The 13,401-nt window shown below is 40.1% G+C and overlaps 1 protein-coding gene across 1 annotated transcript in view; it reads right to left on the bottom strand.

The window, feature by feature from the left end:
* TLN2 (talin 2) overlaps positions 1-13,401 on the bottom strand; it is a 138,971-nt gene that overhangs the window by 43,049 nt on the left and 82,521 nt on the right. The window contains exons 21-31 of the mRNA XM_066328590.1: positions 12,970-13,136; positions 11,766-11,894; positions 10,209-10,322; positions 8,363-8,476; positions 6,926-7,060; positions 5,863-5,991; positions 5,156-5,258; positions 3,344-3,552; positions 2,417-2,536; positions 1,359-1,556; positions 483-622 (exon numbers count right to left, since the gene is read on the bottom strand). Of these exons, the coding sequence (XP_066184687.1) occupies positions 483-622; positions 1,359-1,556; positions 2,417-2,536; positions 3,344-3,552; positions 5,156-5,258; positions 5,863-5,991; positions 6,926-7,060; positions 8,363-8,476; positions 10,209-10,322; positions 11,766-11,894; positions 12,970-13,136 (1,558 nt within the window). The remainder of the gene's footprint in view (positions 1-482; positions 623-1,358; positions 1,557-2,416; positions 2,537-3,343; positions 3,553-5,155; positions 5,259-5,862; positions 5,992-6,925; positions 7,061-8,362; positions 8,477-10,208; positions 10,323-11,765; positions 11,895-12,969; positions 13,137-13,401) is intronic.

Genomic DNA, 13,401 nt, shown 5'->3' with positions numbered 1-13,401 from the left:
ATTTATAATCCTTAAAGTAAGGGTATGCTCCACTGACAAAAAGTAGCATCTAACCCTTTCAAGCATTCCTAATGCACATATGCACACTGCTAGTGACAGGTAGCTACGATTTTCAAGCACATTTTATCTAAGAATATTATTTAATTTCTTTTTTTTCAGGGATTGAGAGGCTTAATGTTAGCCATTGCCTTGTCAAGAGACAGATGGTGGGAAAACAGAATATAAAATACACTGATTCCTTTCAAAAACCAGGCCAAGTCTTCAAATACTGGTTCCTATTTCCACCAAGGGTAACAAGTTATACCACCTGAGGAACTACTCCAACATAAACAACTCTCCTCTGGCCTACTTCCATTGAAACAGAACCACAGGTTCCAGCCACTCAGTTAACTGTCAATAGCAGAAGAATACATAAGCACAATATAAATACCACAGAGAAAAGCACATATCCCAGGAAAGCAAAGCAAGCTACACATCCTTACCTTGCTGCTGCTGCTAAAAGATTCTTGGCATTAGGAGCTCCAGGATCAACAGAGAGAGACTTGGCAGCCAGTAACAACTTGCTGGAAGCCATAGAGATGCTCTTGAGGTTACCTATGACTTGAATCTGGTCCTCTTTAGTCTGCAAAGCCACAGCAGCATAACATTAAGTACAAAATTAGCAATCAAGAGAGTGTGGTAAAACCACTGCTGGAAACCCAGTTTGTTTATTCACCTGAAACCCCTGACATGTGTGAGTTCAGATGGTCCAAGCCTCTATTCTTCCAGACAGGTGCCTCTAAGCTTCACTTACGGAACAGAAAAAGACCCTTACAACAAATAGCTTGGCTTCTAATAATGGTACTAGTCACAAATGAGAAAAAGAGAAACTTCACTACTTGTTGAACAATGCTTTTGTTGACAAGACTCTCATGTGTCTCTGCCTGGCACAACTGCTTCACATTATTCAGTCAGTGTACACTCTGTATTCTGGCATCCTTTGTGCAGCCTGCAGCCCTCTAGCATCTAACTGGGATTGTCCACACAAAAATATCCTCCAGAAAGTCATCTTTCCCAAGAAAATAAGTTTCTATAAGCCTACTTCGGTCAACATTCTGACTTGGATGTTCTATTGCTTATTTTAGGCCATTGCTTGAAAAGGGAAACCTGTACTTAAATAGTTACAGAAAAGTATTGCATCTTCACAGCAAAATGCTGATTTCTCTTCTTTCCAGATAAGCAGCTCCAAATGACTCCCTCACAACAAACATCTCACACTCAGCATGCTGTGCTGCACTGGAGTGCTACATAACCAATACACTGCCCTGCCAGAGGTTATGGCCAAGATTACCCCTCAATTAGCAGGATCAAGAACTTACTTGTGCTTGCCCAGCCATTTCAATACCAGCATCAAGAAATTCATCAAAGTCATCACTGAATTTCCCAGAGGCTGCAGCCAGCTCCCCGCTTTGGCCCCGTGTGGCATGGACAACTTCTCCAGCTGACTGATTCAGGTCTGCTGCTGCCTGGTTCAGTTCACTCTGAGCTTCTTGAAATGACTTGGAACTTGGAGGTAGCTGTGAGAGACAAAATTCAGTATTTTATTCTCTGTCACACCACACCAGCCTCTCATGACTGGAGAGTTCAATACATGCTGAGAATATCAAATGCAAGGAGTAGTGAGCTGGAACTATGGGACAGCTGTCAACCAGAAATCTGTCCAGCAACTTGTGTCCTGCTGTTCCTTTCAAGGGAAAGACAAGTCTGTAAGCTTTTTGAGAGACACAAATATTGGCAGCCCTTCAGAATTACTCTAAACGCTGTCTAGTAACCCAGTTTGGTAAAAAAAACCCTGGTTTTATCAAAAGGCATTGCACAAACATATCAAAACAATTCCTCCACTCACAAGAAAAGCAAGGTCAGTGATGGATGCAGAAAAAAAACAAAAGCTGTTCAAATAGTATAACCTGGCAAAGTACCACTGCAAAGAGGGTTTTTTTTTTTACACTAATGTAGTTAAACAAAGTAACACTTCTACTCCTTATACAAAATGATCAAACTTTTTTTTTTAACAAATCACAATGCTCCTTCAATAAACTGATCACTTTGAGGTGGGAGATGAACTATACTTCTCTAATTTTCATATTCTTCAGAATATAAAGTCATAGTTGCCATTTTCAAAATCAAAAGGTTAATACCAATCTATGACAACTTGAATACTGCCTTCACAAGTCACAGACACATTTCACCTTGCCCATAAAACTACAAAAATGGTATTTCAGTTTAAATACCAGCTGCCTAAAGGTGCATAAACTTAAATACAGCTTACATGAAGTATACTTAGGGTACATTTACTAAGTAATGATTTGACACATGGGGAACCCAGATCTGCTGTTCATTTTTCTAAAATACATTTCCACATGAAAAGCCATCTTACCGAATCAACAAGGAGCTTCTTGCTGGATTCCCCAATACTCTTTAAGGCTACATCCACATCCTTTTGTCCAGGCAGACAATTCACACAGTTATTGAGGGAGTGAGACACTGCTTTTGCCACCTACAACACACAAGTGAACACATTCATTCACACTGAGAGGGGCTCAAGTGCTCATTAATAGGAGGCACAGTCTCTACTCCATAGCCAGCAATTCCTACATTCTGACCCACACAGGAGCATTTTTTGAGGCTTGCAACTGTCTCAGTTTGCTGACCTGCAGTCTTTATTCAGGCTCATCCATGTGACAGGAGAGTGTTGGCAGGGCAGCCCCACAACTGCTCCTGGCACCTGAGATAAAGGCTGCAGCACTGCAGATAAGGGAATGTCCCTGAAGTTATCGATGTACCAATCACAGAAATTCATTGCATCCTACTTTTTACAAAGTTCTGATTAAAACAAAGGTATCTTCATAAGAAATTATTTTCAATGCAGGTCAATTCTAGAACTTTTCAAATCAGTAAAAAAGGAACCTGTGTCTCCTAAAGTATTCAAACAGTGGTGCCACACATGAAGAAAACATGCATTCACCTTTTGATTATAACATGGATATAGATCTTTTATTTGAAATGATCAGTTTACTGGCTATCTGACTTTTGCAGTCAAGCAGTCTCCTCACATATGTTGTGGGCAAAAGCACAGAGCTGCATCTTTGTATATTTTTCTAAGAGATGACTAAAATACCATACTTTGTACCATCTGCATTGTTTAACATAGGCACACTGTTACTGTCTGAGAGCTGCTGAAAGGAACAGCAAGCTGACACACCCAGCAGCCTTATTTTCTGTTCTCTCTCTTTATTGAATGCTGATTTGGAGTAAATTCCCTGAGTGTTTGACAACTCCTGCAGCTGCTCAAGTCCCACCTTACCTGGGCTAATCTCTGCTGGCTGTCTGCATCCCCTGGGGCAGCCAGGGCCTGCTTGGCCTCCTGGATCAGCATTGCAGAGCCTTCCATCACATCCCTGGCTGAATCCAGCATGGCATGGGCTGCCACAGGGTCACTGGTAGATGCTGCAACCCCTCGTGCTGCCTGAGCCAGAGTCTTCAAGGCCTGAGCAGTTTCTCTGGCAGCAACTCCTATGGTCACATGTCAACAAGGATGCTGTTACTACCTTTAAAGACAATCTTTGCATTTCATGACATGATCTTGCAGGTAATGATTCTATTGCAAAATAACACTGCAAATGCAATTTAAAAGAAAAAATTTCCAACAGGAATACATTTGAAATACATAGTATCATTTGCTTAGGGAAATGCCTGTAAGTGAAGCCATAAAGTAAATATTATAGCCCAAAAAACACATTCTGGGCACAGCTCTCTACACCACTGACTACATCTTAGTGAAGCACGAGAAAGGAGAAAGGCTAAAACCTGTAGATAAGGAAAAACTCATATTCCAAGCTACGGGGGAAGTCATTGTCTGCAAGAATGGTGTACAAGAGTTCAGAGCCACAGCACAACAATAGTTTAACTTCAAGCAATCAAAAAAGAGATTATTAGGAATGATACAACTTGCTACCATCACTGTGAGTAAAAACACATCATCTAACATCACTGAGTAAAAACATATAAAAATAACTTAATGAAGTCACAGAAAAGATGTAATAAAATCACTTTTTGTGATCTGTCTGGTCTATGTTAAAGGACATCTATCAATTCCAGTGCTAAGGCGTAGGACTGTGTGAATAATGGTCTCCTTCTATTTATGAAATTACTGAAAAGGAACTCAGTAATTTGTAGGATTTCCTACAATGTGATGGTAAGAGAGCTACTAGATTTAGCTATTCATTATCAGCTGCAAGTATCTGTGCTCCCTTGCCTGATACCCAGTGCCTACTTCTGCACAACTACGCGATAGAAACATGAGCCATTCTTACCAAATTCCATCTGCTTTAAATGGAAGCAACTGTAAGTTCTAGAGCCCAGATGCAATTATAAACAATGAAGTGGTAATTGCCATAATGCATTTTATCAGTAATATTAGTCAAAAACCTTATGGAAGCATTTGCAACAACAACTTTCACTTCTAACAGAAATAAGGACACAGGATATTTGAACATCTACGAGTAAACTTTTGTCCCTCCTGGAGAGATTTTTTCTTATTAAGATGTTTTTTGTTTCTAAACTAAAAGCACAGGTATGAAAATAAACTGTAGAATCTGTGTGCCCAGGTTTCCTGTTGGCTTTACCTCCAACTATGCAAATGTGCTCAATGGATCAGCCAGAGCAGCTGCATTGGACACATGAACTGCTGACACCTAGGAGGAGATGCAGTTCTCAATGTCACCAAGCTGTCCCCACTCTGTTTGTATCCTGTTGCTTCAAAACACATCTGAGGCACCCTTTAAACCTTCTGTCAGGATGTAGCAACATTTCCAGTGGCACTGACCTTTAAAAGGCAATACATTTTATTTCAGCCCCTCACAGAGTTTCAGTGGCACATATTTACAAAAACAACAGATGTCCCCATCTATTCTGAACAAAGACAGCAGATTGCACCACTGTTCTTTTATGAAGCACGAGTCACACTCACAATTCTTCATAAAATACCACAATTCACTATTGGCACTAAAAAAATGGAGTAATTCCTTGATTTAAGTAGCCTGTGACAAGAAAACCTGCCATCAAGTATTTGATGGAAAGCAGAGGTTTCACAGAGCCATTATGAATAAAGCAGTACCTGTGTAGTGCTCATTGCCCTGAGCAGCACAAGTTAACAACTGGGCCATTGAAGAACCAACTGCTTTGGATGTGCTTCCCAGGTCCTGAGTGCACTTCTCAAGCTGTAAAAAATTGCAGAGGACAAAATACTTAGTTTAAGCTCAATGAAAACACACTTCATTGTAAATAGCACTGAAAAATTCCTCATTCCACAAAAACCTAAACTTTCACCTCAGCTACTGTATAAACACAGTTTTTCTGAAATCTGACTAGCATGTTTTAACCTGTTCAGGATGAAATAAATTAACATATTAGGTAGTGCAAACAATAAAACTATTTTATAATTAGCAATGGAAGTAAATACCTTCATCTAGGAAGAGCTTTTTTTTTCCCCCCAAAGAAATCATTTCACTTTTTAAGCCTACTAGAACTGGCTGTCCTGATCATTATTCAAAACAAATTCTTTTTGATGAGACCAAAACATTGCTGTTAGCAAATTGTAATTTGTACAACAGAGAAGGAGGCCCTACAGTCCTATGAGTAACTCTACTACAGAACATACTGTTGGTGTAGCAGTAACATATACTCTGTTTAAGAGAATCAGTGCCAAATCCTATCAGCATCATCATTATCCAAAGCCTCATGACTTGTTTTGCCTTCAATATTTAAGTTTTTTAACAGCTAACTTTGTTTGTTTTTAAATGAAGAACATCCTTCCTCAATTACAGTTTCTCCTGGGAGAGGTTTTAACTGTCCATCCACAGCTGCCATCTTCGCATCTTGCAGTTCGTTTTTGAGTGTCTGGACTGTATTCAAGGCAGAGTCAATTTCCATTGGGCCACAAGCTTCATGAGCCTATTCAGAAATCAGAGCAGTACCACTGTTAGCAGCTGTATGCAACCTCCAGAAACAGTAAATGCTTCAGATCAAATCTCCCCTCCCAGATTATTTCTCTTCTTACTTAAGAGGCCATTGTGAGCCCTGTAAATGTTATACATGGATGGATTGCAAACTCCTGAACAATATTTTCAGCCTGTGAAGAGGATAACATCCTGCTAAGAGGCACCAGGGGAATGAGGTGCACTTGGCTGGTGTCCTGGTGTTCACAGCAGGCAGCCCAGGGACTGAGACAGGAACTGCTGCACTCTGGAATTCCCTTTTGACCTCATTGTGCATCCTGACCAAAATCACACTGAGCCCCTGATGTGGCAGCCCCCATTCATCAGTATGAGAAGGCAATTTTAGCATCAGCTCAGGTGTAGCCACCTCAATGCTACAATCCTGGTTTCAGGCCTCAGTGGACACACACACACACACACACACAGACAAGATCAGACTTCCCACTTGCATTTTTTTAAGTCCCACACAGTTTAGAAATCTGTGAAACACAGAGAGCCTCTGCTTCTCTGAATTTTACAGATGCTGATTGCAGTTCACAATTACAGCAGTTGGCACAGCAGAGCTGTAGCTGGGTTCTCACTGGTTTGGTGGGCACAAGATGTGTTCCCTTTTCTCTGCTCTCCCTCTGAGTGTAACAGCAGCTCAGTCTTGATGTGCTGCTCTGGGTACTCTGCTCACACTGGGCTGGGATGGAAAGGGGAGCACAAACTTCTTCAGTTTTCTTGTCACTCCTCCCTCCCCTTTCTACCATGACACAAAGGCCACCTGGGAGTCTGAGCAAAGTGTGCACAAAATACAGCAGAGAGGTGAGCACTGCCTGAGCACGAGCCATTCCCTCAGGGGAGGCAAAGTCCTCTTGTTTTAGCTGAGAAAACCAGTATTTACCTACCTTCTGGGAGGCAGTTCGTAGCTCAGCTAAGCTGGTAGCAAGATTCTTTGCACACTGACTGAGCTGCATGGCTGCTGCTTGATCAGTCACTGTGGGGACAGCAGCTTTAGCAGATGCCACCATTTTACTTCCAGGCTGTTCAAAGAACAACAGTGAACACAATTGGTTTTACCAGCTTATTTTCTTTAAAGAAGGCTGAGGATTCAATAAACAAACTGCTTCCTCCATTCACACATTCATGAGGTTTCTAGATCTTTCTTTAATAACTACCATATTCCTGCTCCTTAAGCTGGATCACCCTGTCATAATTCTGTCACATTTGCAAGTCCTCTGCAGCAGGACTCATCTGTGCTTTACTGGGACAATGACTACTCCATTGGTGCCAATGGCTGCCTGAGGCCTTTGAGTACTCATGTAGATTACTTAGAAATACCGAAATGTGAAATTTTGCCATTCAGCATTCATGTGGTACAATCAGGCTGAGGTGGCAGAGACAGCAAATTTCTGTTTCTAAATACTAACCTCAGCCAAAATTCGAAGAAATTAGAATTGTAATTCAAGCAATGCCTCTAGACAGAGATTACTGTGAATACAACTGAAAACCTTTGCTGATTCTCATCATCACCACTGTACACACATACAGCCACAGGGGAGATGGATCAATCATGTGAATGACTCCAGAGGGAATCATAGAGCAAATACTTAAACAGAGGGAGAACATGGTCTGTTATCCCTCTGCCTACACAGGACCATAAAAACCTCCTAACAGCAGTCACATTTAAGGCAAGACTAACTGATGCCAAGTAATGATCATGCCATTACACACAGAATTGTTGTTTCCTGTAATATCAACAATAAGCCAGTAGTTTTGTTTTCAATACTAAATATTCTCTCTATTTTAAGATGTTTTAGAAAAAGCACACAGTCCAATTTTGTGTTTTTCCCAAACCATCAATCTAGATCTATTATGCAGGCTAATATCTAAAAACTCATGTTAGCATGCCCTTTTATTTCTGAAGAATTCTGAAACACTAAATTGACCTTGCCTAAAAAGGTTACAACAGCCTGTCACACATTCAGACTCAGACCTCTACTCAGAAAGATGCTAAATTCTCTCCATCTTGTTCTTTAAACTCTTTCCCAGAAGGGAAGTGTACAGCAGTCAATGTTTCTTCTCCATAAACATACTTTTTGCCTAGTTAATTTTAACCTCAATGTCAGCAGTTTTCACTCTCCACAGATCCAATGTATTTTAGCCACCTATCCTGAGGAACTGAATTCTCCCTATCTATGGCTCATAGTTAGCAGTGAAATTCTCTACATGATTCTTAACAGTTTACTGGCTATTTATCACAAATGAAAATGAATGAAAATGAATAGAGCACGAAAAAAAAAAAAAAGCCTTTTGCATATACTGGAATGATTGGTTCACTTCACCTGAAGGAAATTCTGGCTGGAATTTATTAAAGCAAGCTGGGCACTGAGGTCTTCTGCCTGAGCTTGACTTCCTCTTACACCCTGCACCAGCTGAGGAATGTGGTCTGCAACATTCTAAAATGAACAAACGGAAAAGATTTTTAGTAATTAAATGAAACAGGCAGGCTTCCCACTCCCCTTAAAGACAACTGCAGTATTCCTACATAAAATACTCCTGTGCTGTCACAGAATTAATTTAGGATGCATGGAACCAAATTAATATACAATAGGATGACTTTTTAGAGATTTCTACTTAAGAAATCATTATTCAGTCTACTTATTAGTTAAAGGCTCCTACAAGACAATCCAAGATTTTTATGCAGAATTGTGTACATCAAGTATTAATTATTTCCTCTGCATATTCAAATACCAGTAGTGAAGGTGATAGATTATTTCCAGAGAATGTCCTGCTTTCAGAAAAACATTATCATTTACACACAAGCACCTCAGCCTACTTTTCCTTGGCTTTCAGCAACACAAACTTCATAGCATGGCTGGAGCATTTGCAAGCATATATTGCTAAAACTTTATTCCTGGACTGTCCACATTCATGGTCCTTGTCCATCCATTTCACAATAACACTTGAACAGTGCAATACCATTACCACCACCACAAAAATGTACAAAAGTAGATATTGAATTTCTCTGTTATCTGATAAATGAGCATCAAGACAAAATTAGAATGAACAGTAAACAATAGTTATCAGGTTGCACTTTAAAAATATTCTTACTGAAATAGCAGCTCTCTACAACCCAACTCTGAAATGTACTTGACCTATCTTATTTAATTCCAACATTTCTTAGGATTGCACCATGACAAGAAGTAATTGCAGAATGTTGATGTGTTTTTTAACAATACTGTCTTTAATGGCTTTGTTCTTGTTCCACACATAACTGCCCTTGGATGTAAGAGAAAATCCTTCTGCATTCTGTCTTCTGCAAGTATGGCAAAAACACAAAGGGCAACAGCTTCTCATCAGACTGAACTATAGCTTGGAACTATAAAAATGTGCTTGACTTTGGGCATACCTTGAAATCTGTGATCTTACAGCTTTAACTTCAAGCTAGGAATCATGGTAACCCCACTGCAAGGTCTGTCACTTATGTTTTTAGGGTGACATTTAAGATCCCAGTTGCTTGGAGGCAGAACATCAGAATAGCAGGAGCAGCAGTTAGTTATGTAACCAATTATGTAACTGAGATGTTAAATAAGAATTTCACACTATTATAGTATAAATCACTATTACTACTCCACCCTTCATTATGGACAATCCAAAGGCTACCTTTATCCCACAACAGACCTGAGTCCCATTTCACTGCACGTATCATTCAACATTTTGATGTTTTGATGATCATGAAGCTGCTCCCCTGCTGAAGACCACAGTCATACACTGAATGCATGGCCAAGGCTTAGAATCTCAAATTCCTGAGCAATTGGATCCCTCTGTGCTTCCAGCACAGCTCTATGTTCCATCACTGGCTGATCTGTACCAAAACTTGTAGTAAAAGTACTTACTTCAGGTGAATTGGTTGTTAGTGAACAGCTACACACCTCTGCATCCTTTTTAAGGTGTGTGTGACAGCCAAGTGTTACATGGCACTAACAGGAGCTCAGCTTGGCAAAGCTCCACAAACAGCAATGCACAGATAACACAGTAAATGAGGGCTCTTCAGAGTCCAACATAGAGTGTGTTTGGGTTTTTTTAAAGCTCCTTTTGAGGTTGTATCATTATTATAGAAGGAGATCCTCATCAGTTCCCATAAAGCAGAGCTCAAGCATTATTTGGCATGGGCTGTGCTGTGCTTACCTTGCAGCTCTGCACAAGCTGCTGGTGGGCTGCTGTGTTCTTGTTGGAAACAGCTGCATTCTGAGAAGCTGCAATAGTCTGAGTAGCAGCAGCTGCAGCTTGTTTAGCTGCAATCTTTGGAGAAAAAGAAAGTTAAGTCAGTGTTAAAACTGAGTAATTCAGAGGATGAAACACACATTACTATAGATAACTTTGACAGTAACAACATCAACAAATGAATACATTTTATCCCTTAATTTGATTTGCCTTAAGGAAACCTCAATACACCATCATTGCTCTTCTCTCAAGGTGAAAATGATTTGAATGCTGTTATCTATCTCTAATGTGCCAGTAAATAAAAAGGCAGAATTAGAAGCATTCAATGCCCCCACTCTTTCATAGCTTAGGTTTCAGCAGGAGGAAGGTAAGTGAACTAAATGGTCAGAAATAGCAGAAATGTTCTAAATGAGCTCCTTGTGAAGGCCAGAGGAAACAGGCAAAGTACACACAGTGCTTCACATGGCTGCATTGATACCTCTGACCCAGGACACAAGGGAGCCAATTTCTGCTGAGATTGCTCTGTGGCAAAAGCAAAGATCCTAAAATGACACAGAAGTACAAAACACTGATATTTCTGAGTCTAAAAGCATGGTGAAGGCCTCCTTGAAGTATCTATGAATGTTATTATCAGCATCTCCCTATAACAAAAATAAAAATTCAACAATTTATCCAAGGTACTTCAACATGTTGTACAACACTAATTGGACCACTAAATAGAAGCAAGCATGAAGTTTATTACACATTTTACTCTTTTGTAAAGCAGGATATGTTGTAACAGCAAAACATACAGAGCATTCTTTGTATAAAACTTACTTGAATGCAGTTAGAAAATTACAGACATCAGCCTTTATTTCCTTAAGTGCTCTTGATTTTTAGTTCTAGACAGATATAGGAACTAAATGTATTTCTGGAACATGGTCACTGTACGGCATTGGAATCAGATTAATGCAAAAACCACTTGCAAACTAGGAATTACAAAAAGTTCCTTTTTTAATCTGTCCTTTCTTCATTTTAGTTAAGAATGTGAAGATCAAAGTTTGCCTACAAAACAAACTTCCATGGTATTTTATCTTTACTAAATTGCCTTTCTCCCTCTTGGCTGGGCCACTAGACAGCATGTATCTTTTTACCTCTGTTTCTGCTTCTTGACTCTGAGTAATTTCCCAGTTTAAGTGGATTTGCTGCAATTCAACTAACTTTGTTCAGAAATTCATATGGAACTCTATATCCTAGTAAAGCCACTGAGAGATGGTGTGTAAATGGCACACAACAGAGATAAATTGACACAGCAATGAAGCTGTTTCAGCTCAGCTGTTTGATTTTAGGACTGAGCCACCATCAAAAGCCTTCTGAGTCAAGTCCTCACACCACTTTACCACATCCCTGATACAACTTACTCCATTTTCTGAGGGCCATGTTATGATATACTGGCATGTCTAATTCTAAGCCTTGTGCTCTGGAACTGAGCTTACAGCACTGTCATTCTCTGCTTAGCACTTTCACTCTATGGTTTCCAACCTCTAATCTGTTGACAATTTTCTTCTTGATGGCATTCTGTGCAGCAGCATTTGTAGCAACCCGCAGTCCCTCTGCTGCTTCCCTCAGGCGCTGCTGTTGATCCTCGTTCTCAGGATTGGCTGCAGCTCCCTGCACAAAATTTCCAAGCAAAAACCATAAGTCTGAGCAAAAGTGATTAGAGAAATTGTGGATGAACATCAAGACTTAAGTTCAGGCAGCATCTGCTGCATCAGCATTCATTTTCCTTAAATTATCATAAGGAAAGTTAGAAGAACACTGAAGTATCACAAAACATCAAAGTTTAAAGTCTGTTTCTAGTGGAAGGCTGTTACTGTCTATGTCTGGTACTTAAAGGAAGAAAGCTGAATATTTGCCCCATATATCACTTCAGGTGCTTGGGAAAAAAGCCTTTTTAAACTGCTTCCTCTATGATCTGAAATAATGTGATTGTGTGAATATAGGTTTTTGAAAAAAAAAAACAAACAAAAAACCCAGTTTTTAGAATTCCCAATTCATCTCTCAGTAACTGCAGTCCAAAACTTGAAGTATACCACAGTAGATTAATTTGAAGTCAGGAAATACTGAAAAACCAAGGATAGGCAGCCAGGCATACAGGCCTTCTGGAGTCCCAGCAGAATGGCTGGCCCTGCTGCTGTAAAAATCATTCCAGTACAGGATCTGGGAAACAACTGAAAGGACATATTCCTCCCTAGCAGCTGAAAACAGGTTTCCAGCACAGAAAAGGAAGACAAGTTGTGATATTTGCCTCTTGTGAGAATGAGGAGGGAAGGATGTGGAGGGGAATATCATAAGCAAGATTCCTCAAGTGGAGGAATCAAGTTTCTTGGACAGAGGGGAGTTGCTTTGTAATGACTCCAGTACCAGATTGCTGTGGTTCTGTTGTTCCATTTGCACCACAGCAGGCTCAGGGATGGTGGTATGTGCCCTACATGGCTTGAGTCATGACCACTGTGCACACAGGAAAGCAAAAGCAATGCAAGAACATCTTTTAAAACCAAAAATACCCAGGTAACTAATAAAATCATTTTTGGAACATACCTAGGGTAAGTCATCAAATGCTAAACTTTTGCAGGATAAGAAAAACCATCTTTACCATCAGCCAGATCCTATTCATAAATCCCACATACCCCTCTCTTAGTTGTGTACAGCCTCACAATTTTAAGCTAATTCATTTTCCTGGTACCTTTGCAGCTTCAACCATGCGGGCTGTGGAATCTGCCAGGAGCTTTGCAGCAGCCAGGAGCTTCTTGGAGTTCTCCATGTCAATCTCTGCTTCTGCATCAGACCTCATGGCATTGACCAGATCCGAGGTGGCCTGAGCCAGCACCCTGGCCTGCCGCACCATTTCACCTGGGGAGACATTTCACAGCTCCGTTTTTACCTGCTCCTCTCTGCTTCTCAGTCTTGCTTTCAAAACTCAGCATCGTTTCACAGGGCAAAAATAAAGTTACATTTTGCTGAAGTATTTTTTCACTTGAAAATGACACACATATATACACATGTATATATACACATATACATATACATACACATATACACACATATATATACACTTATGACTTGAAAGTTTCATAAACAGATCTTGGATCCCACTATAAATGACAAAAACCACTAG

The sequence above is a fragment of the Sylvia atricapilla genome, chromosome 13, assembly GCF_009819655.1.
Source record: "Sylvia atricapilla isolate bSylAtr1 chromosome 13, bSylAtr1.pri, whole genome shotgun sequence".
NCBI lineage: Eukaryota > Metazoa > Chordata > Aves > Passeriformes > Sylviidae > Sylvia > Sylvia atricapilla.
Note: the sequence above shows the minus strand (reverse complement) of the source record. Positions and strands in the feature narration are given on the sequence as shown.